The 27552-nt window shown below is 38.4% G+C and overlaps 1 protein-coding gene across 7 annotated transcripts in view; it reads right to left on the reverse strand.

Annotated features, from left to right (window-relative positions):
- ENPP2 (ectonucleotide pyrophosphatase/phosphodiesterase 2) overlaps window positions 1-27552 on the reverse strand; it is a 56260-nt gene that overhangs the window by 12583 nt on the left and 16125 nt on the right. For 3 of the 7 annotated variants that reach the window (XM_018913336.3, XM_018913322.3, XM_018913352.3), the window contains exons 9-20: window positions 20906-20961; window positions 18682-18747; window positions 17862-17934; window positions 12995-13147; window positions 9744-9855; window positions 8359-8484; window positions 4787-4818; window positions 3873-4000; window positions 1823-1910; window positions 1626-1713; window positions 498-670; window positions 160-211 (exon numbers count right to left, since the gene is read on the reverse strand). In XM_018913336.3, the coding sequence (XP_018768881.2) occupies window positions 160-211; window positions 498-670; window positions 1626-1713; window positions 1823-1910; window positions 3873-4000; window positions 4787-4818; window positions 8359-8484; window positions 9744-9855; window positions 12995-13147; window positions 17862-17934; window positions 18682-18747; window positions 20906-20961 (1147 nt within the window). The remainder of the gene's footprint in view (window positions 1-159; window positions 212-497; window positions 671-1625; window positions 1714-1822; window positions 1911-3872; window positions 4001-4786; window positions 4819-8358; window positions 8485-9743; window positions 9856-12994; window positions 13148-17861; window positions 17935-18681; window positions 18748-20905; window positions 20962-27552) is intronic. The other 4 variants (XM_050970645.1, XM_009087797.4, XM_050970642.1 and 1 more) reach the window with 3 other exon arrangements.

A 27552-nucleotide genomic window follows, 5' to 3' on the forward strand; every position in this document is an offset into this window, starting at 1 on the left:
ATCTCACATGTCTGTGGGCTACCTTGGCAGGTATTTGAAAAGACAGTTTACTACACATTAACTAAACCACACCAGGAGTTGCTCTGGTATTAATGATGCAAAGTAATTTACAAAAGAAAATTAAATCAGCTTTCATTAACTGAGGCACCAGGCTCTTACCTTCTGTTCCCTTGACATGAAAGCGCTTGTTGAGTTCATCCAGCTTGTTCTTCTCAAGAATAAAAAAAAAAAAAGGAATGAGATTAGGACCACTGGAGCACTCTGACATCCTGTTTCACTACCATCTAACAAAACAAAACTAGTACTATAAGACAGTGAGGATTTTCTTGTCTCCTCTTTTACAAAAACTAGTAATTTTTCCAAGGGAGCACAAAGACTTCACAGGAGGGACCTGGGGAATTCTTACAGATCAAACCCTCTCAAAACAAATAAAATGGCTACAACTTTACCAAAACTACCACTAATAGTGGAGGCTTCCACAGATCCTACACACCTACCTTATCATCACATGTACATCCTATATCAAAATCTGATGCAGAAGGCAGAGCCACAGGATACAGTGGTTTAGCAACTTCATCTGGCACAGTTGGTTTATAAACATTGGCTCTCAGCAGGTGATTTAAACTTCCGTGGGTGCCATTATTGGGAGCAGGCTTTAATCCAAGCAGATCTATGAAAACACCAAGGAAAAATGAATGGTGGTTACCCTACAAACATATATTCAAGCAGCAACTCTATTGAGCCAACACATTTCTTAGTAATACTGTTTACACCCACAGCATGTTAGTGAAAGCTTTTAATAAAAACACTGATTTTTTTTTTATCCAAATCATAAAATTGTAAATGTCGCATGAATAGTATCTCTGGCTTTATGACAAAATGTTAATTTGCAGCAAGACACTGGAAAAATTTAAAAGTGGACAAAGTTTTATTATAACTACTCCTTCAGCTTCCAGTGCAAACCTACGGTCCACGTGCTGACCTCACTCCAAACATCTGCAACACAGTGATTTCTAAATAAGGGCTAACTACCCATTAGATAGTTAAACCTTTCATGTTTGGGGAAAAAAGGTGAATAACATCTTTGAAACACCTTAAAGTTTCATTGTGAATTACACCTTGAAAGTTTCATTGTTCTAGAAAATCAATACTAAAGACCCTAATGAATATCTGTATACATCATCAGATTCTTCACAGCTTCAGTACAAATTCAGGAAACATAATCACACAAGGAAATGCCATAGAAAACTAAGTGATCAACCTGAACTGCTGCATGAGACCTGCAGATGCAGAAGCAGTCTCTGAACAGAAATCTCCTTCCTACACAGCTGAGATGTGGACACCACACATTGTAAAGGTGTCCATTTGATCTCTGTCAAGGTGCAAACATCAAAACTATAGTAACACCCTTTACTGACCAGCTAGCTCCAGAGCAAACTGAGACCCCTGAGAAGCCCCCCTGGCAAGTGCTTGGGAAAGGAGGACTAGGAAAAAAAAACCACTGAAGTGATGGTAACCACTGTAAGTGACCTTACAGGAAGTAAGTTCATATGCCCATGGGTGCCCAAATGAAGCCCTATTAAAATAAGTTGCTGCTTTTGCAATTTCTCAAGCAGGCAGCTTACCACACATGACGTTGTAAAGTTCAATGTTTTCAAAAGGAGGCACTTTGGTCTTGTACTTGAAGGTAGGGCCATAACCTATAAAGACAGTCTTAAAAAAAAAATAAAAATACGAAAGAAGAGCATTAAAATCTAGGGGGTTTTCACTGAATATTTACATTTTTGAGACCTTCAATGACCCTCCCAGACATTGCTCATACCTGCATGCTGTTAATCTTGTTGTCATAGCCATGGTCTCCATGAAAGAAACATTTTCCTGTTGGTTTCTTGTAAACATCCATGGCTTTCCTAAATTGAAAAAGTATAAGAATTTTCCTCAGAGGTGGCTGACCTGACAATATCCTTCTGGGCAGGAAAGATAAGGTTTCAGGGCAGTGCATTGTAATAATTTATCTTTCATGAGTAGCAGTAGTAGGGACTTGCAGGCTTACACAGCATCCCCAGGGTTTCTCCCTCTACTCCCACTCTAAGAAACAACTCTTATTATTGATAAAAATAAGAGTTTTTCCAGTATCTATTATTTTCTCAGATTTTCTCATATCACAATCTCCTGCAGACTGGAGGTATTGAACCTCCAGTCCAACAGAAGCTGCTCAGAAAGCGTTTTTGTTGTGCTTTTGTGTTGTTGTTGTATTGTAACATCATTGTGATGTTACAATACTGCAATTGTCAGACAATGCTATAAAGTGATTTAACCTGTTTGCCTTCAGCCAAATAAACAAAAATGGGTAGCAGAAAAAAGAAAGATCTTCACGAAGACAAATACCAGGGAAAATAAGTGCTGTACTATAGGAATCCCAATCAGCTTGTCATTGAGATGGGTTTTTTTACAAAATATGTGGAAAAATAAGTATGGTGTAATAGGAGCTTATTTCAGAGTACTTCTATACAGTTTTATAGGGTCACATGCAGGGAATACATGCAGAGGACCACATTATCCTACAAATTAATTTCTTCATCTGCAATAAGATAATGCTCAGTCAAAGTTTGATTTGGCCTTAAAAATTACTAGAGTTACAGCAATTAGGGCTGTAACTACCATTTTCCTGTAATTACAAATTACATTTACACTAATGAATTAATGAATTACTGGTGAATAAGATCTCAGAAAATTAATAAATAAGCTGAACAAAGACTAATATAATTAATAAGAAATTACTAAATGTAAATCAACCGGGGCAATCCCATCCATTTCAGTACAATTCTTAACACTAAAGCTTTTATAGACCTAAACTTCAGAGTGTGATTCTTTGAAATAGATAACCCCAACCATGGGGCAGCCTGCCAGCAGTCAGTGGAGTTATGCAAGAAAGCAAATGGGGTTTCTCATTCACTGCTCCTTGCATAATTCATGGAAAGATAAGCACAGATGTCAAAAGGCACTTACAACACATTGTGTGTTTGCCTGGCAGCTATATGGGCAAAAAAATCCTACATAATTTAAAGCTCATAACAGTCTACCATGAGCCAAAAGCTGTGTCATCTTCCAAGAAGCACTGAATCAGATTCATCAAAAAGACCCCACCATTCTCATACTGCAACACACAACACGTGTCAAAGTATATTCAAATAGAAAGCTGTACACCATCCATAAACAAAAGCTACTCCTCTCCTGTTCACTCTATATGTGTTTGTGCCAACTGGTTTTTCCTCATTCAATTTTTAGCCAACTAATAAACACTGCCCAGTAATGAAAAATTCAGTCATATGGCTGAGAGCAGCCCAAACCAAGTTTTTTTCCTGAGCTAAATCATCCTGGCTTTCAGTGGATTTGTTTTGAAATGCAATACATGGTCAGCACAGCACTTTGATGGCCACCCTGTGACATCCTTCCACATGTTCTCAGACATTTACCCACTCTGCCAATATCTCAATTTTCTTTCCATTCACCTACTGCACCCACTCAAACTCTTGTTCCCTAACATCCCCTCACCACATAAGCCTGTCCCTTTCTCCCATATTTCCTGCTCCCCCGTTGGACTAAGCTTGCACCTCATTAGAAAAATTTATCAGCTTCTACATTTGAGCTAATCAGGCAAAGCCACCAAGCTGCTTGAGCAAATTAGTCTGGGTATTTACTTTTTATCTATCAACTGCTTTTCCCACACTTAAAAATATTTTGTGTTCTCAAAACTCTTCTTTCTCACAGGGTAGAGGAGGAGGATGTTATCAGACAGGGCAATCCTAAGCATCCCATTTCGTCAGAAGAAAAGACTGGAACTCAGGATGGAAGCAAACACAAGGGTTTACCTCGCCACGTGCCATTTGCGGTCCACCAGTAAATGGACATCCTCAATTCTTCGGTTGTTAGCATAGTGCAAGCGTTTAGGCAGGTGCTGTTTCAGGTAAGGCTTGAAGTGCTGGTCAGGCTTTCTACACTGAAAAATAAATGGTTACAAATAGCACGCTGTCAGTTAGCTTAAGATGCACACCAAAGCTTTGACTACAGAAATCAAGCTGTAAAGTTCATCACTGATGATGTCTGGAAAACAAAGTATACACCTAAAGTATTTAGTCCAGCAGTCATTTCTGTGCAGTATTTCCATGCAGTCAAGGCCCAGGGAGCCATTCAAATATATATTTGGAAAGTTTCATTCTCGTGACAGTCTTTATGAAACTATCAAACAAAATATTACACGTACTTAATTCACAGATGAATAATTTTATTAGGACTGGACCAAAGTTTAAGTTCCAACAAAAACCTGAAAGCTCAAAAACACACCTCATCTGCAGATATATTTAAAGCCATCTGGTTACAAAACCTGGGGGATTTTTTTGTTTTGTTTTTTTAATTTTTAACATTTTTCTTCCATTAATGGCAAGGTTAGAATTGAAGGCTATCAAAAGCACTTTTTCAGCATCTTCAAAATGCTAGTAAAATGTTTACCCTAAAAGATTACTTTCCAATTCTGAAGCAATGAATAAATAGACTCAATTCAGGCAGCAAAGACAGTCCAGGAGATTCTGTCTCTGTACTGCCCAAAAAGGTTATAAAAGCTACTAGAGCAGCGAACAGTGGAAAACATGACTAACATTAATCTGTACTCATGAAGGGCAGCATTTAACATTCTTTATAAGAGTGAGAAAAGAAAACTGAATAATACCACAAATCAAGAAGTGAACAGTGAAGTATAGAAAGAGACCTCCCAGTCCTAAATACTTACTGTAAGGTTGGCAACAATCATTTTAGGATCATCTGTAAACAAAGGTAAAAAAAAAAAAAAAAAAAGATCAAAAATTTCTGAAAGAAAACACAAGGTTACATAAGCATACTTCCTAATACTTCCCTGACCTTTACTAAAAGTGCTTTGTATTTATCATAGAATCACAGAATGATTTGGGTTGGAAAAGATCTTTAAGATCAAGTCCAACCCTTAATTCATCACTGCCAAGTCTATCACTAAACCATGTTCACAAGTGCCCCATTTCCAAACATTTCCAGGGATGGTGACTCCACCACTTCCCTGGGTGGCTTATTCAAGTGCTTGACCACCATTTTCATAAAGAAATTTTTCATAATATCCAATCAGAACCTCCCCTGCTGCAACTTGATGACTTTTCCTCTTGTCCTGTCTTTTGTTACCTGGGGGAAGAGACTGACCTGGTTACAGTCTCCTTTCAGGGAGCTGTAGAGAGTGACAGGGTCTCCCTGGAGCCTCTCTTTCTTGAGGAGACAAACACCCCCAACTCCCTCAGCTGTTCCTCTCAGACTTGTGCTCCAGACCCTTCCCCAGCTCCATTGCCCCTCTCTGGACAAACCTCACCCCCTCAATGTCCTTTTTTGAGCGAGCAGCCCAAACATGAACCCAAGATTTGAGGTGCGGCCTCACCAGTGCCAAATACAGACAATTACAGGACCAGGACAATCCCTGCCCTGGTCCTGCTGGTTTCTGACCCAGGCCAGGATGCCATTGGCCTTCTTGGCCATCTGGGCACACAGTGGCTCATGTTCAGTCACTGCTGACCAGCACCCCCAGGTCCTTTCCCAAGGGCAGCTTTCCAGCCACTGTTCCCCAGCCTGTAGGACTGCATGGGGTTGTTGTGACCCAAGTGCAGGACCCAGCACTTGGCCTGTTTGAACCTCACACCACTGGCCTTGGGCCACTGATCCAGCCTGTCCAGATCCCTCTGCAGAGCTCTCCTACCCTCCAGCAGATCAACACTCATGCCCAGCTTGGTGTTGTCTGCAAACAGATTCAGGGGTGTCCTTGATCCTCTCATTCAGATCATCAACAAAGATATTAAGCACAACTGGCCCTGATACTGAGCCCTTGGGAACACTGGGCCCAGCCATCTAGGGAGTTTTTTTACCCACTGAAGGGTGCACCTGTCCAAGCCACAGTTTTTCCAAAAGAATGATGTAGGAGACAATATCAAAGACTCTACAAAAGTCCAGGTAAACATTATCCACAGAAGCAGGTCACCTTGCCACAGGAGACCATGTTGGTCAAGCAGGACCTGACTTTCCTAAACGCGTGCTGAATGGGCCCGATCCCCTGGCTGTCTTGCATATGCTGTGTGATAACTTGCTGACATGTCATTGCTTAGGTAGTGTTCTCACAGTTTTATAATCTGGGCCTTTGATAATACTTCTTTTGTTTTCTGCAAACACATACTTTCAAAACTTTTGTCTGTTTTAATTTACTTTAAAATAAAAAATTATCCCCAAACACAATGACTTTCCTTCAAAAAATTTTGAAAGCATACTTGAATGCAACAATGCACTCTATTAGGAGTAAGATAAACATGTAGCATTTTTTGGTCACTTTTAACATTTGACCAGTTTCACAGGCTACTGCTGAGTAAGTGAAAAGAAACAATAAAATATTCTGGATTTGTTTTTGAGCTATTAAAGGGACATGCAAGATGTACAAAGCCCAAACCCAGAAACAGTCCATACTAACTGTGCTCTTCTGGGTGGTGGGGGAAACATTTTTCAGTTATGAGAAAAAAAAAGAGACTAAAAGAACATTTTAGGAAGTGAAAATCTCTTGTTCAAACACTATTGTTTTGGTTGCTTAAGGCATGATCTGGCTGAGCTTGAAATGGGCTCTGTTGCACTTCAAAATACAGGCTGCAGGCTTTTGCATTGCAAAGGTGTATTTGCAGTCTTGAGACAGTATTCTGGAACAATAAAGAATAAACAATTTGATAACTTGCCATTTAAGGAGGTAAACCCCAGTTCTAAAGGTAGGAAACATGCTTCTTTGTTCTACATTCAAACTGCTGATTTATAAGCACTTGCAAATATTCAAACTAGGAAGCTGCACACAGAGGCCAAAAGAGGAAAACGTTATTGTGGGAAAACCAGTGGTATGACTCAGAGGTCACACATACAAGCTGATCTTTTTGAAACATATTGCCACTCAATCTCTAAGGAAAACTTAATTTTCTCAACAATTTGCAAAGACAAGGATTGAAAGATCTTTAAAAAAGAAAAAAAAAGACTTCTCAGGACTGAAATTTGTTTTCAGTAGAATGTGCAGTGTAGGAATTCAGTCTCATGCTAGTCTACAAAATTTGAATAACATATGCAATATTTTCAACAAATCTTTACACACTCATCATATATTCCTTGAGCATAAATACCCAAATACTGATTTGTCTATGCATTTATCTTGCTATAAACTTTTTTTACCAGGCAAAAAAAAAATTGTAGTTAAAAAAATGTATACACAAATCAGTATTACGGATGTTTTACCACATTCTTAAGATTTTTGCTATTATTCTGGAAGCATTTAATCTTCAAAGATGGATCTTTCTATGAAATTTGTCCTCACCCAGAGCATATTTGAAGTATTGTGAGGGAACACTTGGCTATCCCAGATGTCAGATCTTCCCCTCTATCAAAAGCTGTCACTCTTGGAAACATATGGTGCAAAAAACACAGATACTTATGGGTTATTTATGAGTTACACAGTTTGCATGGTAGCTTAAACTGCTGGCAAAGCCAGGTTTGCCCTTGCATGCTGAACCAGAGCAGTCAGGGTGCTGGCACAAAGCCTGTCCTGGTACTGCTGCCCTGGAGGCAAAAGGAGGGCAGCTTGTCTGAAATGCTTGAAATTACAGAGTTAGTTTCACCAGAGGACTCCTGCCTGAGCTCTGAGACCTATTGTCAAAGATCAGTTAAACACTAAGTCAGGGTAAACTTCTAAAAGCATGGTTCAAAATAAAAAGTAGTTTTACTGACAACATTTGCCCTGGATGCATGTGCTAATCTTCCTTATATCCTTCAACATCTCCAGTCTGTTGTTGTTTAGAAACCCACAGGACTTCTCATCTATGCCAAAAGTAGGATAAAACTACTGAATTCAAAATTAACAAGTCACTTGTTTCCTATTAGCTCATAAAGTGTACCAGATGCTTTTTTTTTAACATCCAAGCTGTGCAGTGCTGAGATCGCCCAAACACAGTTTTAGTTGACAGAGGAGAAAAGTGCATGAATAAACTCACAGTGACACAAACTGGCAGGTGAAACTGGCTGGAGCTCCCATTCCTCCATCATATAAAAGAGTGGTTTTTAACCCAGAACTTTTAAGCACTCCCCTGAACAGTTCTACCACTCTGGGGTCTGTGAAGTACAAACTGGAAAGGGAGCAAGCAGTTGTCTTCAGTGGGATTCCCTCTGAAATTCCTGCCAACACCTTGCAAATTTACACTCTGTGGACAGCATCATTTCAAGGAAGGAATAGAGTCTAGTTCTCAGGATACAAAAGGTACAATTAAATTAACTTACACTTTAGGTTATTGCTAGACCTAGGGCGAATTCGCCCTAAAGATCCAGGCAGCAAAATGATATCATCCACATTAGTCAGATAGTTGCTTAAAAATTCAGTTCTTTCACAAGTTGTGTCTTCCATCCCTGCAGAAAGGAAATGCAAAATTAATCCACCCTGAAAATAAACACATTTTCCAGAACTGCAAAAAAAGGACACCCCAAACAACAACCCAATTCCTTTTGGATGACAGAACTTGTTCTTTACAGCCATCTAATTCTGACATAATACACTAGTGGGACTCAAACTAGGAGTGCCTATGCAAGAGAAATACCAGTCTAGGCATTGTAGGAACAGTCATCACATACAACATGTGTGCACTGACAAACTCCAAATTAGACTCATGGAAAAATCAAAGTCTGTTTCTAGTTTAATGTACTACTTTGGGGATCATTTCTTTTTAAACAAATGATTTTAAGAGGAATAGCACACAAAAGGTATTGTCTGTTGGTGGTCTGTCCTAAGGCAGCCAGGGATAAACAATTTTCTCTTGCAGATATTTGTGGTGGGGAGGAATGTACGGCCAGCCACAGGAGGTTCTCAGCACAGAACTGCCACCCCTGGAAATCCTTCCTGACCCTTTCTCTCCTCTACCCACATTCCAGAAACGAGGCATATGCCATTTTATTGTTGATGTAGCAGTTCATGTGAAACTGTCAGGAATAAAGACCTAAAAAGAAGGTCTTCACCTTTGGTGGCATTGCTAAAAAAGTTAAGCAAACTTTATATTAATGTTTGAAGGAATAACATGATACCAAATGATATCTGTGCTTTTAGGTGATGACATCTGACCATGAAATATCTTTTTACCTCCTTCCTCCATTATTTTGATTACTTTTCCATCTAAGCACAGTCTTATATTCCAGAGATATAAGAAAGATATTCCAGTCTTTCTTCTAATAGGATATTTTGACCTACTAATTGCCATGGAAATGCCTAAATCTAAAGTCCTTTTCTTCTCATGTACAGGAGAACAAGGCTATTAAATTTTTCATTCCATAAAAACTGACAAGAAGATTACTCTAGGCAAATTATAGCCCTCCAATACATGCATGAAGAGCCACACTTGGATGAGATATCAGAAACACCAAGATTTGAAAAGCTCTGAGTAAAGAAGTAAATACCCAGATCACTGTTATGAAAGAGAAGTGTCCCTGATGACAACCGACACTGAGCCGAGTGGCCAGTCCACACCAACTGGCTTTTTTGGGGAGAGTTAAACTACCAGAAAAAAACATCAGCACAAAAATACCTTAAATGGAACTTTGATTTAGGTTACCAATTATATTTGCAGCTACATTGATAAGCATTTATATTCTCATAAACATTATGGTTTAAAATTTACCATGATCACCAACAAATATAACATTGACACATCGATGTAGTTTCAATTGTTTCAGTCCATCCATTAGTTGTCCTACTGTCTTATCAATCTCTCTCAGGGGATTCACCATCATCTGCATAAATATTCAGAAGGAAAAAAAGTTAATTCTGTCATTGCAATGTTTCTACTTCTACAAATGGGGGTCCTTTGGCAAAACTCTGATGGGAAAATCATCCAGGTCAAGAGGCAAAGCCTTGGCTGAGCTGTTACTCCTACAATTATTGCACCATTTCCTTTTGTATACCCACACCTTGATTTCATTGTGAGAAAGCCTTGCTGACATGCTGACAAGACAGCAAAAGGTCTTTATGGTTGATCCTAGGCCTCCCATGAACATGTGGACAGTTGGTAAAACAATATGTACATAGGAGAAAAACACATGTTTGGGGTTCAGTTCATTTCTTATAGATAGAAAGCAGTGCTTTTAAAAGAAAACAGCATCTCATGTGAACGGTTTAGACAAAAAATGGGCACAAAATGAAACTTAAGACTTGGGATTCATATGCCAAGGCACTTAATGAAGTTCACTTCAAAGGACATCTGACACCAGGATGACAAGATACATGTCACTTGAGTAGCACATGGGGCTCAGAGTGAGTGTTCTTCAGCTTCAAAGCCAAGAGTTTCCAACAGCTCAAATGATAGTTATGGCAAAATTGTCAGCAGGCCCCAGAGGACATAGATACTGTACTGTGATTTCTTCATTGAAGTTTCTTTTTTATTAAGAAACAAAACAAAAATGAAACAAAACAAACAAACAAACAAAAAAAATCCAAAACCCACCAAAAAACTGAAAAAAGCAAGACACAGGAGTACAATTTCAGCCTTAAGAAAATGAAACATTTTTTACTAGATGGCACAGAGAGAGGAAAAGTAAGATTTTAGGCAGAAGACTCGTTTTGAGAAAAAAACATTTATTGTCACTATATGCCAACTTCTTCCTCACTTGTCTGTTTGATTTGGCTGGTTCAAGTAGCCACAATAAAAAAATCCTTCCAATGACAAAGACAATGATAAATTCTGGATGAGAAAAATAACAGATTTCAGCAGAATTTTCCAAAATAAACACCATGTTGGTGTGACCCAGAAAGAGATGGTTCAGAAATTCTCCCTCTGCCTGAGACATTAAGGCAGAGATGTTAAATGAGTCTACTAGGTTATGAGAGAGGAAATGTCAACTCCCATGTGGCACTATAAATACAGGGAAGGGACTTACAGGGGAAGGAATCACAGTGGGGAACAGGAGGAACAATTTCTGCAACATATGGAAGTGGTTCAGAAAAAGGGTGAAATTTTTGAATATTTTAATTGAGGAAAGCCTAAGTAGTCATTTAAGTTAAAACTTTGAAACCTTCAAGTTCAGAAAAAAAGAAAATTCTCTGTTTCACCATTCTTTCATTCTCCAATACAGGGAGCTTCTTCTACAAATGGAAATTCCATTTTTATGAAAGTCTATTTATATTGTGTCGATCATATAAGGAAATACAATTTTACTCAGAATCCAAAACGAATTCAAGGAAGCTGGAAATCCAGACAGATTTCCTAGAAATATTTTCTTTTTTCAGCAAACTTGAGTCTTCTTTTAAAAAATAATAATGATGATAAACAGCAACAATAATTCAAGGATTTCAAGTGATAGTTCTGTTTAGCTACCCTCTTCAGCAATCTGATCTCCTCTTACAGCTCCTCCCAGATGTAACTTTCAAAGATTTACTGGCAAACAAATAAAGCTGTTGCATAAACACTTCTTCACCTATTATCAAGACTTTGGAAGACTGTACAGAACCATTTTATCTTTCAAGATACATGGATTTCTAGGATGATGCTACAACAATGAGTTTTGTAGCATTGTGAAAGTGCTGGGTGTGGTACCTGAAACAAAAATAAACCAGCTGGATTCTCTCACAAGTTTTCCCAGAGAGGAAGTCTGACTAGAAGGAAGGAAGAAAGAAAGAATCTTGCTTTTAATTTTTTTAAATAATTGGTAGATCCATCCTGTACAGCATTTCATTGCTGTCAAACAGCATCAAAATATTAAATTGCAGATATGATGGCAACTATTAGATAACAGTAGGGAGTTTTTTTCTGAAATAATGGTGTCAAATTTACACAGCTGACTTATAAGAAAAAGTTCTTTAGGGATAAGTTTGGATGACCTTTTCATTCAGAGAAAGAAAGGCAAAAAAAGAGCAACAAATGTTCACATCACTGCGAATATTATTCCTACTCTATTTCATGTCGGAAGGGTATCACTTGGAATGACAAATCCATAGTAGTTATTAGTTCTCCTCTCAAATTAATCTTAAAATGTTAAAAGTTCTCTGGAAAATTCCTGGGGCTCTATATGTGATTTTTTTTTTGCATTCCCCTGCCTGCCATGTTTTTACACTTGAATAATGTGTCTCAAAATAACTCTTTAAAGTTGAATTGTGCAAGAAGTCAAAAAACATTCCCACAAAAAATCTCTTGAGAAGAATGTTTATAGCCTCTTGTAGGATATTGTGGAGTGTAAAGAAGAAATATGTAGATTGTTAGTGCCAGGTGGATAAAGACAGTACACTAAGGAATACTCTTTTCATCCACTTGCACTTTTTCTTAATAAAGTAATTTCTATTAGATGTTTTCCTTGTGAAAACAGACTTACACACCACCTCTTGTAAATACACCATTCAGAAATCCTGCAAGAAAAATTCCTTACCCTCCAAAGTCACAAAATGACTTTAAAATGTGTGTTTTTAAAACAAATGTTCTTTTCCTTTTAGATTTTATTAGTCACATTTTCAGGATATTTCCACAATCATGATGTTGTGGAAACATGACTAGATACAAAACCTCAAATAATCACCATGCTCCCATGAGATGGGAGTTATGGAGGCTACAACATATTGCAGAACTTGTAATAGTTCAGAAGGTTTAGCAGCAGTGCTAGTGTCTTCCCATATTTTTCCTCCAGCTGATGGCTGGGTTTTAAAAAATAAAGAGATTATAAAGATAACTTTCCCTAAAGCAAACAGTCTGAAACAAGAAAAACACAGCTCCCAGAAGGCTTGGTCTGGTTTGGCTGCTCTCCTTTGGGTCGTTCAGTAAATTTATAAAAGTTTTGGCTGCAAAATCCCAACCTGAAGCATGGAGTGAACTCCCAAATTGAAAAAAAATAAAGACAGCTTAGTGCCTAAAAAGTGGCACTTCCATCATAAATTTTTGGAACTTACTTTCTTCCGACGAGTTTCCGTAGCATATTGATCCACTCTATGTACTTTTCTTCTTTTCTTTGGAGCTGCAACTGGTCTTTCCTGTCTCCTCTTAGGAGGAAGCTTTCTCTTAGGTCTCTTAGGCGGAGTAAGAGGGGAGCCATAACTACTCTCCTGTACTGGCAGGGAGAGATGTCTGGACTCAGAAAAAAAGCCTGTCTCAACTCGCATCAGATAGTAAAGCTACCTGTGCCAGATAATCCTGAAGCATGAATGCTATGGCCTTATCAAATATTTAGGCTTTTGGACAATTTAGGATCTACCCCTTTTTAAGGAGGAATTCACCAAATTGTACTGAAAGCAGAACAGCAGTTACAAGAGCAGACAGCATAAAAGCAAATTAAATTGCTGTTTCTAAAGATAGATGGGGCTTCTATGTTTGAAAAGACATCGTTATATAGGGGGTATTAGTTATCAAATATTAATCCATTAATATTACTGAAATTTAAGTTAATTTCAATTACAGCAAAATTCACTGCACACAACTTAATGAGTGTCCAGGGTAGAGTACTGGTGGAAATGCAACATTTCACTTGAACAACAGTTCAGGTGTGAGTATTAGAGGCTGTCCAGTCTCAATGACTTCTGCAAGGTTTCCCACACCAACATTCTGGCAGAATTAGTGAAATCAAGTACCCTCACCCATAGCACTAGCAGGGACCACTACTGTGTACCACACCCTGCACCTCACTGAAATCACCAGAAACCCATTTGCCACTATTTGGGGTCTGCAGATCAGAGCTATGCTGGTGAGACTCAGTTAGCATGGAGCTTCACATTAGCTGGGTGGGGCACATTAATGGCAGTGCATGAGAAATCTGTGCTGCTACCTGCCTTCTTACCAGCTTTATGGGCATTTTGAGAATTTAATTTTCTAGCAGTTTCAGAGTGGCATCTCATTGGGTAATGGTATTGTTCCTAAATGCACAATTACCTAGGATAGACTTATGGAAGGAAAAATAAAAAACACAGAAGGAAAAAACCTCTAAGATCTCGCTAGAATAAACTACTATCCCATTAACCAACTTGCTTGTAATTTTAAACTGTCCCACCCTTGCTGACTGTCACACAATTTGCAGGCTCTTGGCACTACTCGAGATGGTGTGAGAAGAGCTGAGAGGTGACACCTACCAGGAGATAAACCACAATCTGCAATGGAGCACGTTGAGTGGGCTGGGGGAGAGTTGGAGATTTATGATGCTATTTAAGTTCTATGTACTTAGGCAGCTTCTCCCAGTTGTTGAGTTACAGAGCTCCATAAACAGGGAGGGAGAAGAAGGAGATGTTACCATCTGCCATGCTGTTTCAGTGCTTCCAACGCAAGCAGCTGGAAAGGAGATTCTAGTCCAGTCTCATTTGTCTTTCTCCAGAAAGGCATTTTAATAAAGCAGCACCAGAGTTTTCTGTTTCTAAAACGCTTCAAGCTTTGTGCAGTCCTGATGAGAGGAGCAGCAGGGAAAGGAAGGACTCTCATTTCACTGTCTCTGAATTGGCTCAGACAGAGCTCCACAATGCCAGAAACACGCGAGCGCGGGAGACCGCGGTCTGAACACTGAGGTGACTGTCTCAAGACAGCATGTTAGAAGAGCAGCAGAAATGGCTTAGCACTGCCAGATTTTGATGTATTTCAGAGCTCTTATGGTAGTATATTTCTAGAATATTTTATGAAAAAAAAAAAAAAAAGTTAGCTAGGAAAAAAAAAGCCAAGTTCTTATTAACCAGCCAATTCTTAGTCTTGCTTGAGAAGAGTCAGAACAGAGTTATGGAGGAGGGACTGAATCCCTCCCCGCTTACAGAAGGAAACTGTAACATCACAAGGGTAACCAGCCAGCCAAAGCTTTGCTTCTTGACCTGGATGGACCAACCTACCAGAGTTCAGCTGCAGAAGCACAGAGGGAAAAAAAAAAGGCAGAAGTAAATCAAAAGCAAGCATATTATTTTATAACTCCCACTGCTCCTGGCAACATAATAGAACCCACTGAAATACCCCCTAAAATGTTTTTTAAAAAAAAAAAACATAAAACACTCCCACCCCAAAGCAAAAAAACCCAAACAAAACAAAAAATAACCCACCAAACCCCAAAACCTAGACAACCAACCCATTCAACCCATTTACACTGAAATTCGTGTTAGTGGATATGCAAAGTTACACTTGTGGAGACTAGTTATAATATCAATTCCATTTCTATAAAAAACACTGGCAATTCACCAATAAATCTTAAGTGTATCTAAGTCCCTTTGCTTCTTGCTTTAAGACACTCTTCACATAGGCTGCTGTGCATGTGCTGGGAAGATCTAAGAGCCATCTGGATGCCATTAAACCTCTAAGATTTAAACTTATTTAACATAAATTTGGAACATTATTTAGTATAATAAACTCAAATAAAAATTCCCTTCATTCTAATAAAAATTTGGAGGGTTTCAAGGTAAATAACTATTCCTCAAACAACTAACTGCAGAAAGAAAAATAGCATGAAATATTCACTCTTCAAAAGAAGAAATAAGAAGCCCATTGTAAATATAACACAGAGTTGTTACAAGCTTGCTTTCAAACTTTATTGTTTGGTTGATTTGCCTTTGCATGAAGAAAAAGTGGTCAGTAATACTTCAAATGTCTAACTGCTGCCAGCTGTATACAAGAAAAAAATTATTTCACAGGGAAGTCATGCTCTTGGTATCAAGGAATTAGCTAGAGGGGATCCTTTTGAGGACTTTCTTCCAGATGATGTAAATTTCACAGCTTCTAAATACTGAAACCAGTGTTAAAGAGAAACAATATAAAATGCTTCCTCTAGCTCTTCTATCCCAAAACCAGGCCCCTAGCAAAGCTCAGCATCTGTGTACTTACACAGCTGTATTCATTTACTCAAGTTTCCATTCACAAAGTTTGGTCCACTGTTTGAACTGCAAACCCATACATGCTCTTCTGCTAACTCATCTGTTCTCAATTTGCTAAAAATCAATTTCATGGTCTTGTGTTTAATACAAATGACATGAAACTATCTATTTTCAAAACTCTCATAAGCTATTAATTCACACTTATCAAGAGCCGAAGCTTTTCCTTGCAATTAGAGATCAACCTTCAGATAACGATCCACAAGAGCCCCCCTACAGGAAGAGCATTTGGCAGTTTTTGCTTTTATAATGACTTTTCCTATTATGAACACTTTGCTACACTTCACCTTTTAGACTCATAATTAACCTGAAACTAGATTGCCACATTGGATGCTAAGCAGATTTGTTAAACACCACAATTGAAAGAACATTTACAATGCCATCATCTTAATATTCCCCTTTTAAGTCCATGGAAAAAGCTCCATCATTCTGTTCAGAAGGAAGTGGCTGTATCCAGATAAATAAAATTAAAGTTTTCAATCATAAGGCACATATAGTAATTGTAACATTTCCCTATGAGGAACTATAAAGCATTATTAAGAACTACATCATTAAATCAGAGAGCTCTCATTGCCAGTACCTTGCCTGACTGAATCAAACACAACTCTTGAGCCAAATGACAACATGGACACATATCCATGTCTGTCAATTTAGCAAGTGTTGGCAGATCTTAACCCCTGCTTACCCAGAAAAAGGACTGCTTCTATCTATCCAAATGGTGCTTCAGTGCTGATTTGGAATCATTCCTCACACCCACTGCTTTAGGACCATGGCTCAAACTGCTCCAGCAGGGCTGCTACTCACAGTAACTTCATAACCTCTGCAAACTTCTTAAACAGCCCAAATAACTCAACTATACTACAAAATATGAATGCTGCTTCTCTTTGCTCTCTTCTACTGCCAAGAACAGCCAACAGATGTACACCAAACAAATAAGAAACTACTGCTGGGTACCTGGCTGCTCAAGGAGATTGGCATTGCCTTCCAGGGAGCAGGCATCTGCTACACTCCCCGCTTTTTGAAAATTGCACACATATGTTTACCCTTTGAAAATCTTATATATAAACTCCTTTAGTCTTATGATGGGAATCTGCAGGCATGCATTCGCACTGAAACTAGGGGACCTTTGCAAGATGTCAGACATCACTGGAAATGCCAGATCCCAGCCACTCAAAGCAGGATATTTGGGTAGAGCATTTAATTTCCCTCCCCACATATTCCAGACAAGTGCATTATCCCTAAGTTCTTGTCACCTGGACAGTGTTGTTAGGGGAAACAAAACCCATCAGTCCCAGTCAGCTACACAAAATCAAACAAGAGGTTAAAGTACTGCAGCATGTTGGACATAATTTTTCATTAAAATGCCTTATGGTGCTTTAAAAGTTTTTCCAAACTCAACAGTATGGTCCTGAGGGAACATTATTGGAAAAGCTTTCTGAACCCCTGTGGGGCCTATATGAAACTGGAACTAGCAGCTTTTTACATTTCCTGACAGACTGGAATTATTACTTTGGCTACTTCTGGCTGTCAGCTTTAAAGAAAGCTTTTTTTTCACATTTTATCTCAATATTATCTGTATTATATTTTAATTACTTTTCAGAAGGATAAACTGTTAGAGGAAAGTTAAATTATGTTGTTGCACACAAATACACTCCTGTCTTCACCAAATAAATCTTTCCATTTGCATTATAGTATCACACCAAGAAATATCTTCCTGAAAGGCACAGGCAGTTCCTTCTCCCAGAAGTGAATTTTACATGATAAATCCCTTAGAAGACAACTTTTTTCTCTGGCAGAGGGGAAGCATACTGCAGAAACAGGTGAAAAAAAACTTGCTAAAAATATTACTCCTGAGCAGCATCAATATTTTGGAGAGAAAAAAAAATATTAGAGACACCTGCTTTTTCTGTATAAAAAAAAAAACTGTGCCAACCTCTGAGTTGAAAGGACCATATCTGTGGCCAGCAGCATCTGGTTGCTCAGAGTAGAAGGCATAAACATAAGGCCTGAAAGAAAGAAAGGTCTTGTTCAGGTTAGCTTTCCTTTGACAACACCACAAAAACACAGGCTAGCCAGGTCAAGTCAAACCAAGTCAGCTTTTAATGAGACTTGGCTCTAAGGAAAAAGAACTGTTTCTCAGTCATAAAATCCTACAATTATTTAGAAGTTCTCTGTTTCCATGGCATGATTAGCTGTTTTGCAGATCTATTAAACCCAAGAATACATGCAAGGAGGCACATGGGTTACCATCTGAGGACACATGCTCATTCTAAATCTTGTAGGAGAAATCCCAACAGCAGCTTGCCTAAGCCTTGCAGCAGCATGTGGGAACTTGTGTAGTAAAACCCACTCATAATCAAAATCTTAACATTTTCCTAGAGCTCAGTGTCCAGTTCTACAACTGCCATTGCCTGTAAGGTTGTTAATATTAGGCTCAGGAGGATAAGAACAATGCAAGTTAATCCATGTAATTACATGCTTCTTGATAAGAAATAAATTCTTATCATACATTTATTTGGAAGAATCAAACTGCTGATGGTTAAAAGCTGATATGAAAAAACCCAAACCTACAAAAAACCCCCAAATCACAAAGAACTCACACTAAACACAAAAGCCAAACAAATCCTTAAAACAGTGATGGCTTGTAACAGACAACCATAAATTTCAGAATTAAATTTTTGCTTGCTCTTCCAGCTACTTATAAAGAAAAGACAAACTGGCAGTTATCCAACAGCAGATAACAAGTGAATTACCTTTCATTGTCTGGAAGGGTTAACCACTGAAGTATTGTTAATATTCTCCGCTCATGGGGGATGACACTGGACCACAAAATACAAAGATATATCTTGTAATCATAGAATATAAAAAGCATCAACAAAATGCTTGCTATGAATTGAATTAAATATTAATATAATGTATCATACTAGCATAATTTGCTTTTAGCATGTTGTATCTTCTTTGTTGCTTAATACTCATTCTTAATTTGCAAACAGAATCACATCAGACCTCCTGAATGTTTGCATACTCCAAAAGAAAGATAAATAAAAGTTCTCAAATATAGTCAGAACTCAGAGCAGTAAATCTCCCTCTTCAAGCAGGAGTGAATAAAAGATCCATTCTGGTGGCTTTAACCCAGATGAACCTTTTTGTATGCTGGCATGGGTCAAATCCACTATATTGCTCACATCAGTAAAGGTTTAAAAAACCACCCTGCTCTGGTAAGTGCTCCTTTTTCCTGTTTCCAGACACTGGAAAAATTTCTTTGCCTTAACAGTAGCCACTGTTAAGGGCTAGGCTGGTGTGAATCAGAACAGAGCCATCTGAAACACCAGGCCAGTAGCACAGGGACCTAAACCCTGACAGCTTCTCACTCTGCAGGACAGACCTATCTCACTTTATTGTTTGTACAGTGGTTGCCATTCTCACTTGCCTGCTGAGGCCAAGTTCATGCTATGAGAATGACTAACCCTAGAAACTGTTAAAGTTCCAAATATCTCATCTTAGGAAAGCTCTGCAGGTCAGTGACCACACAGTCATTTTAATACAATGGCACAGTCAGTCCAGAATCCATTAGCTCAATAGCAGAATCCCAAGGCAGGAATCAGACGCCACCATCAGCCACCACAATGAACTGAATTCAGCACTCTTTGGAAACCTCTGGCAAGAGAAACAGAAATGGCAGCAGCCATTTGCAAATACCTTCATTTTTAATGCCTTCTAGACAAACAGTAGTCCTCAGTCTCCAAATACATGGAGAACTTTGGGTTGTAAAAAACCATAAAAATGAGAATTTATTCTTAAATTTGTAAAAAAGGCAAAATTTTAAACAGGAATAATAATTTTGGATACTGTCTAACTTTTATGTTTTTATTACTTGTGCAATATGAAAAAAAGAAAATCCAATAGTTCAATTAACTAATTTCTGACTAAAATATTTTGAAAATTCTGTTTTCCTAAAAAAGTCTGCCTGAAAATTCTCCCAAAAATATTCTGTGTACCGAATGAAATAATACAGTTTTAAGACATATATATTTCAATTGTACATAAATTGGCTGCCTCACTCCTTTACTAGTGCCATTCATACAACCTGTCCTGAGCCACCTTTTTAACATTTTGTATCCCCAAGCATGCATTGGCCACGTGTTTATGTAGACTATGTAGCCATAGTTTAGTTTGTAGAGCACCAGAGTGGAGCTCTGTCAGATTTCATTTTGCAAGCCTAAACCTATTATCAGCTTGTGGTGTGTTTTATTATTCCCTCCATGTGCTTTATGATATTTAGAACAGTAAACCATATTATTTCTAAAGGACTCAGAAAAAAAAAATAGTCAAATCCCCTTATTACTTCAGTCTCGTAGCTGAAACACTTTCTTTGCTCCTGCAATCCTGCCAGAAGCTGTAATAGAAAGACTGATCTACATGAATTCCTCGAAAATTATAAAAATTCATTCATTTTTGGTTGTAAATATACATTTTAGTGGGAATAAGGGAAAATAAGCTGAAATCATTGAACAAGAGAACAAAGAGATCCTCAAGGCTGTCTCTTAGGAAAGGGAAATTTGGTATCTTGCTCAAAGGACAGACTGTATTGTAAAATGAATGAATCAGACCTTTAAGGAAATTAGTCTAGTGATGTCAATTAATATAAGAGGACAATAAGAGTCTTCCACACTCAGAGGACTAAGAAACATTGCTAGCAATACTAAGGAAGCAAAAAACCACACTTTGAAATGAAAGACAGCAGTTTTTCACATAGGCACACTTCTTTAGGCAACTCCTATAAGTCAGTGCATGAATCTAAAGCAGCAAACAGCAGCACCAGCTTTAGTTATCAGAAACATTGCACAAATAAAGGGTTACAGATAAAGTCTCCAACCTACCAAATTATTAGAGAAAGGAAAACAACTTAAAAACTACTTATATTGAATTAATTCTGAATTATTAGTTAAAAATCTCCAGAAAACAGAAGGTACTTACATAGACCAGAAGAACGTGCCAGCTTTCACCCCTTGCTTGGCTGCAGTAATCCAAATCTAATGAGGAAAATATAAGAGGATTAGAATGTGTTCAGATCTCTAATGACTTTCTGAAATCAAAAGAAAATGTTTTCAGGACACATTCTTCTACCCTGAGCCTAGAAGTGAAAATTGCAGTTTCCAGCCTCGGCCCTAATTTGAAAACGAGGAGTGACAAACCTCTGCAAACTCTGTAGGAGTGGGTTAGCTGCTGTGCTGAAAACTTTCACCCCTAAACCTCTATGTTGCTCTAATTAAAAGCACTAAGTTTCATGGTCAGGAATTCCTTCAGTATTTAATTTTGTTTTCAAAACCCAGCCACTACTCACCTCATCCTTTTAGCATTCAGGTTTTAGAGGATACTCAATTAGAAAGGAACATACCTTAACACTAATCAGCGTCTGCATAGATGTCCCTCCTCTCAGTATGCTACAATCAGTAACCATCAGCAGGAGATGTGTTAGAAGAGAGCACACAAAAAAGGCCACTCAGAGGTGTTAAGACTTCAAGGTAGGTCACCTTCCTACACAGATGTTTAAGAACTTCTCGAGCTCACCGATGGGGTGAATGATGGGAATGACTGAAAAATCTCCATGAAACTTTCAAACCCTTTTTTTTCAATCCTTCAAGTCCCTTGTATTTTTCTAGCTATAAATCAGTTTGCAGCAGAAAGTTCTGCAATGTAGTCACACACTCCATGAGTGTATTTTTAATACTGCTTGGTTTAAAACCTGCTGGTTTTCAGAGGGGTTAGGGTACCATTCTCATACTTCAAAATATGTTATTAATCCTTTCTCTTCCCACTTCTATACAACATCCATGATATTCCCTTCTATTAATTCCTTTTCAAACACAGGTTTGTTTGATCTTTCTCTAATGAAAGCTATACCATACTCCTGGTTATCCTTACCACCCTCTCTCTTCTATCCTACGACTCTACACAAGGCAGGGGAATGAGAATGTTGGAAAATCAGAAAGGTTCACAATCAAGGAAAGCAAACAACATTTGTAGCTCCACAGAACTAAATTTCTCTTGCAAGGAACTATCCAAATTATCTTAAAACTCATTTCAAAATTGTCACTGTGTAGAGCTAGATTATTTCCTCCCATCACTTATGCATACTGCAATGTATACACTTAATGAAGCAATAAGACAAAATGTAGCTCACTTATGTAATAATTGCAGGTTTTTGTTTACTTTAAATCAACTCTTTAAAAATACAAAGTCCCTGTACCTTGCTCAAGCAGACACTTAAAAACTGTCACTTGGACATGAATCATTCAAATGTCATGCCTAAATTACTCACACATCAGTCTGAATTGAAATTGATTTGGCACAGTAATGAAAGATGATTTGCACAATGAGGCTATAGTTAAAAGCAATTAAATTTGCATATTGCAATGTTATTTATGGGAAAATTGGTCATATTTGCATTTCCATTGCCCTGGACACAACCTTTACCTCTCATCTTCTATTCCACCAAATCTGACTGGACTCAATTCAATTAAATTAAAATTACAGCTATAAAAGGTCATTTGTTTTCATTTTATTCTAACTTTTTAATAATGCTAGAAACCTCTTTTCCAGTGAAAGCTACATCCAGAGTAACACTACAGAAAGCCTGTTTTACTAAATATGTGCAGCAAGATCAGGAGCAGAATGGCCAGGGGTTTGGAGCCCACTCTTTGTTTTCAGGTGCTTCTCCTGAAGAATCTGCTTTCAGGCTCAGTTCATATTTGCAAACACTCAAGCAGCCACCAAACAGGGAGTCCCCCAAACATCTCCCCCAGCCTCTGCAGCCCCAGCCTTTCACCAGAACCACATATTGCATGGTGACAATGATCACAAAGTGATGTGGCTGCACAGTATCTGCCAAAAATAAAAAAATTGCTTTGAATTTATATTGGAATTTGGGGGTTAGAATAACAGCAATATTGTTTTCACTATCTCATGATACTGAAGTCTGAATATCACAGGATACTAGCTCTCATGGGATGGGACAGAAGGATGCAAGTGAACAGGAAAGGAAGCATGCCTACAATCCAGTGACCATGTCACTCAGCCCATACACTGCAGTCAGAAGTAGGATTGCAATGCAAGGATGCTTGTTTGTGCCACATTAGTCAGCACAGTCAGGGTATATAACCAGCCTAGATACTGTCTAATTAAGGCAGTTATTCATTACATATTCATTAGTGCATCATGGTATTCAGAGGTGAAAAAGGGTCCACACTTAAAGCAATTTCCTTTGCATTGCAGATTTATTCATAGAGAAAAGCCCAGTCCTGGTAGAGAAAAGTGGTCAAAGACATATTCAGCATGAAATGTGTGTCAGCTCCTACTGTTGTTATGCTCTGTCTTGCTCTACTTGGAGAGCCATTATCCCCACAGCAGATTTTTCTTTGAAAATGTCTGTGTTCCTGCACATTCTAAATTTTGCAGATATCTTTGGGAAGGTACTAACAAACTAAGTCCAGGGAATTCTGTGTTTGGATTTTACCCATCTGCAAGCTCTAGTTTGAATTCCTAGTACTTTGGTCCACACAGGCCCAAACTGTCCAGTCTGCCTGGCTGTCTAAATGAGACCAGCCAATTTCTACCCTCAGCAGCTGAAGACATCCTGTGCTGCTCCTTACACAGCTGAATTTGCCTCCAACCCTGTGTATTTTAGGCATGGATTTTAAACACGCTCTAAAAGAAACTCTCCCTCCATCCAGGCAAGTAAAACACTTGTCATCCTGACAGATCAATAACTGGATCACTGGTATATTGCCAAGTAGCCAGCACATCGGTGAGAAAGTGGTCCCTATATTTTCATTCTTGTTGAGCATAGAGTGTGCTTCATGAAAACAGCAAGGGCTGGGGTAATGCACATAAGTGGAGATCACTCCCAGTTGTGCAGTCCTAAGAGCAGTCAGTGCAGCCTAAAGGCATTCAGCCCAAAGGCTTCAGAGAGGGAAAAGCTGCACCTGCCAGTATTTCACCTCAGGAATGCAGCCATTTACATTGGCATTAGCAGTTTAGATGAGTACATGTGTCTGCTGCACTTGAAATAAGGTGAATAGCTAAGACAAGGATCTGTTGAAGTCAAAAATCAGCAAATCAAAGGGCCCCTATCTGTCTACAACATCTGAGTGAGTCTCAATGACTCCAACCTAACTTTGGCAGGCAGGTCCTGATACAGCTCAGGCTTTCAACATATCACTACTGGACCTCTGCTCTCCTTTGTTTTTTAAGTGAAAGGAAAAAAAAACCCACAAACCAGCCAGCCCTTTGATTTATTTAAATCCAAATTAAGAAAATTCAACACTAACACCATGGTAAGTAAAACTGCTACTCAGCAATACGTTTGTGGATGTCTTTCAGCATGCAGAGAAGCAGCCATATTGAGTTGGAAGAATTCCTATTTGCATTGATCAAGCTCTAAATAAAATACTCATCATGTTTTAGAGTTGAGACATTGCTGATGCATCTAGCAGTAGCTGTTTCTACTACAAATACCCTTTGTTACCCAGACCCCTTAGTGGGTAGGCAAAATTAGACAACAGACTGGGGCAACTGATGGAAGCACACAAGTTTATTTAGTACTTTGGCTATAGGATAATAACTTCAATAGAAATGTTAGCAGCAAACTCTTACTGCAGTCTTATCACCAGTGAACACTTCTCACTGTCTAAGTTAAATTCATTTTCTTTCAGGGCAGTCTACAAGTTGTGCCGGAGGGTAGGACAGAAAAAAGTTACCAGATGCCCTCTCTACCTTGTCCATTCAAACCAGCTGAAATTAGGAAGCAAATAAGGGTTATTGTTCTGAAAGGTCAGTACCATTTGTGAGCTTGTGCAATTCATTTGCCATACATAATTTTGTTGGGTTTAACTGTAAATATATTAGAATTTCATAGTCAGCTGTTTAACCATGTCAAATGTCCACTCCTGGCTTGTGTAGGGGACAAGCTTAATTGTATTGCAAACTATATAAGGACATGATTCTGAATTAATTTGCTTAAGCAGAGAGAAAGGGAATAAATATTCGAAAAATAATGAGATCAACCACTCTATCTTCCTACTATCCCACAGGAAACAAATAATATCTAGCTTTTCCAATACAGAAAGACCTATTAAATTATGCAATCACAGATTCAAACTTGGTACACTGGCCTGTGTCCTGAAAAATAGTATACATGCTTTCCTAGATATATATTAAACACATCCTGTAAATTCAATTACTTTTATTTTTATATCCTCTGTGCTGAATGTCTTCAATTCTCCTCCATTACTTATGGATGAAAGTAGACAAGGCTAAGCAATAGGTTAGGTGTCACATGGAACATGGAAGTCCCAGGTTCTCCCTTCTTACTGCTAGAAACACTTGCACACAGGTGGGCAAGTACTTAATCCAGAGTTATTCAAGATAGCTGTGGAATTTTCTTTGAAATCCTGCACAGAAAGTAGGACACCTCCCTGGTTTGAATCTGCCATGAATAAACAAGAGCCCACATCACAAAGGCTGACACATATTTGAAGTGTCAGATGAATCAAAGGCTGCATCAAAGGCTCATGTAGCAATGAGAAATCCCTTTCACATCTAGACAAAGGTGGGAAGGAGGAAATCACAGCAATTCCTAGTAAAGAAACATGTATAAGACTGGTGCAAGCATGTAGAATTAATACCACTCCTGCACCATTTGCAATTTTTTCTGCCAACAAGGTAAAATGTGGAGTAGCCCCTTCCACACTTCTTGCATGACAAAAATGTTCTCCCAGACTTGGCAAATAAGCATTGCCTTCTTGCCCAGACAAGAAGATTTTTGGTACAAGAAGTCTATTAAATAAATAGAGTCCTGTTGCTTGTTCATGGCTCAAGCTGCATAAAAAGAAGTACTTATAAAACAGAATTACATCTCTCCTTCTGTTTCCCCTACCAATCAACAAAGTGATTGCAAGACCTGTTCAGCGAGAGGCAGATGACAGCCTTCTGAAGCTCCTTCTGTAATTATCAGACAGACAAAAATCAACAAAATTCCAATAATCACTTTATCTAAATACTGATACATAAATTTGGATGAATCAGGTATGTCAAGTTAAAATGCAGGGTGATGATAGCTAATATCCACAGGCATACCTTGAAGACTACCAAGACAGCTTCACAACATGCCATCTGATACCTAGGTATAGGTATGATGGCCATGTTTAAGGATTAGCATCTCAAGACAGCCCTTTTTTGAGGGTTGTAGTCTTTAAAAGGTTGGTAGTTAATTTAAAGCTACATACAAGGCATCCTAAACATCCATCAGTACTCTTATGATATTTGTGTATTGAAAGACATCTTTTGGACCCAAACAAGCCAGGTTACCTTGTGAAGGAGCCTCTGTCCCTGTTAACCAGCAGTTGTATACCTTGCCTCTTTGGACCTTGGAGAGGCTAATGGGTTATTTCTAAAGATCATGAAAGATCACTTAAAAAAATCCCAATATATGTACTGTAAGCTTAAACTCACTACATCAAACCAAGACAGGGAAAACTAGTGCTTAACAGAAGCCAAACACAGCTGGGGCCTAAATTTAGTGCCTGAAGTTACTTGGGATGAAAACAAGAATGTCAATGTCATGAAAAAGAGCAGTAAACTTAGTTTCTCCCATGGGCCCTGAAGCTCACCATTTCTCTGAGATGCTGTTGCAGTATGAGGAGTGGTTTTATGGCTGTTTCCTATGAAACACTTTTGTTTTGAAAACAAGGTTGTTTTAAGCTTATATAATAAATCAACATTGTATACTAAATCAGGAAGTCCCATAACCAGTTACAACACCCTGAAACACTTCCAAGCTACTTTCTCCCCCCTTCTCCCTTTCCTAATGCTATTAATTTCTCATAATTTGTGGAGTAAAAGCATTCAGATATTCATCTGCCAAATCCCACTGATGTCTGGGGTAATCTGGCTGTTTTTCAGCAAAAGACTGAGTATTAGAACAACGAAAGAAAGAAAAAAAGACCATCAACCCCCCCTACATTTTCATAGAGCCATATACAGTAGGCCAGTTTTCAGGAGCAAGAAAATATTTCAGAAATTATCAAAGTTAAATTACATTATCTTCTAGGCATTTTAGCCATAATACAAAGCCAGAGGTCTCAGACACTTTTTCTGCCTTCTTGTACAGAAAAATAGTAATTTCCAATCCTGTGCAAACCATATCCCAACTCTGTAGATTTTGAGTACTTCAGTTTGAGATCCAGGACCTCAAAGGAGCCAGCTAAATATGTGATATGACAGACAGGATTCCTTTGATACACAGACCAGGTATCCCTTTCTACCCCCTTAATTGAACTGTCTCATCTTGCAACACCCAGCTATTCTGGGCAGTCTATGTCAATGTCATATTTAAAGAAAATTATAAAAAGGCGTTAGAAACTGACTGCATCTAAACAATACATAGAAATAACTTCTTCTCTTATAAAAATCTGCAGTTCTCTTATCAAATGTGCAATTCTTGCACATGCAGAGAGAGTATAATTTATATCATATTTCTGCAAGAAGTCGATCATCTCCTTATCCAGCTATTGCGGCCACTCTATCAGGTTTGCCCAATTTATGTGTTTCCCTCATATTATTGT

This window comes from Serinus canaria, chromosome 2, assembly GCF_022539315.1.
Source record: "Serinus canaria isolate serCan28SL12 chromosome 2, serCan2020, whole genome shotgun sequence".
Classification (NCBI taxonomy): Eukaryota; Metazoa; Chordata; class Aves; order Passeriformes; family Fringillidae; genus Serinus; species Serinus canaria.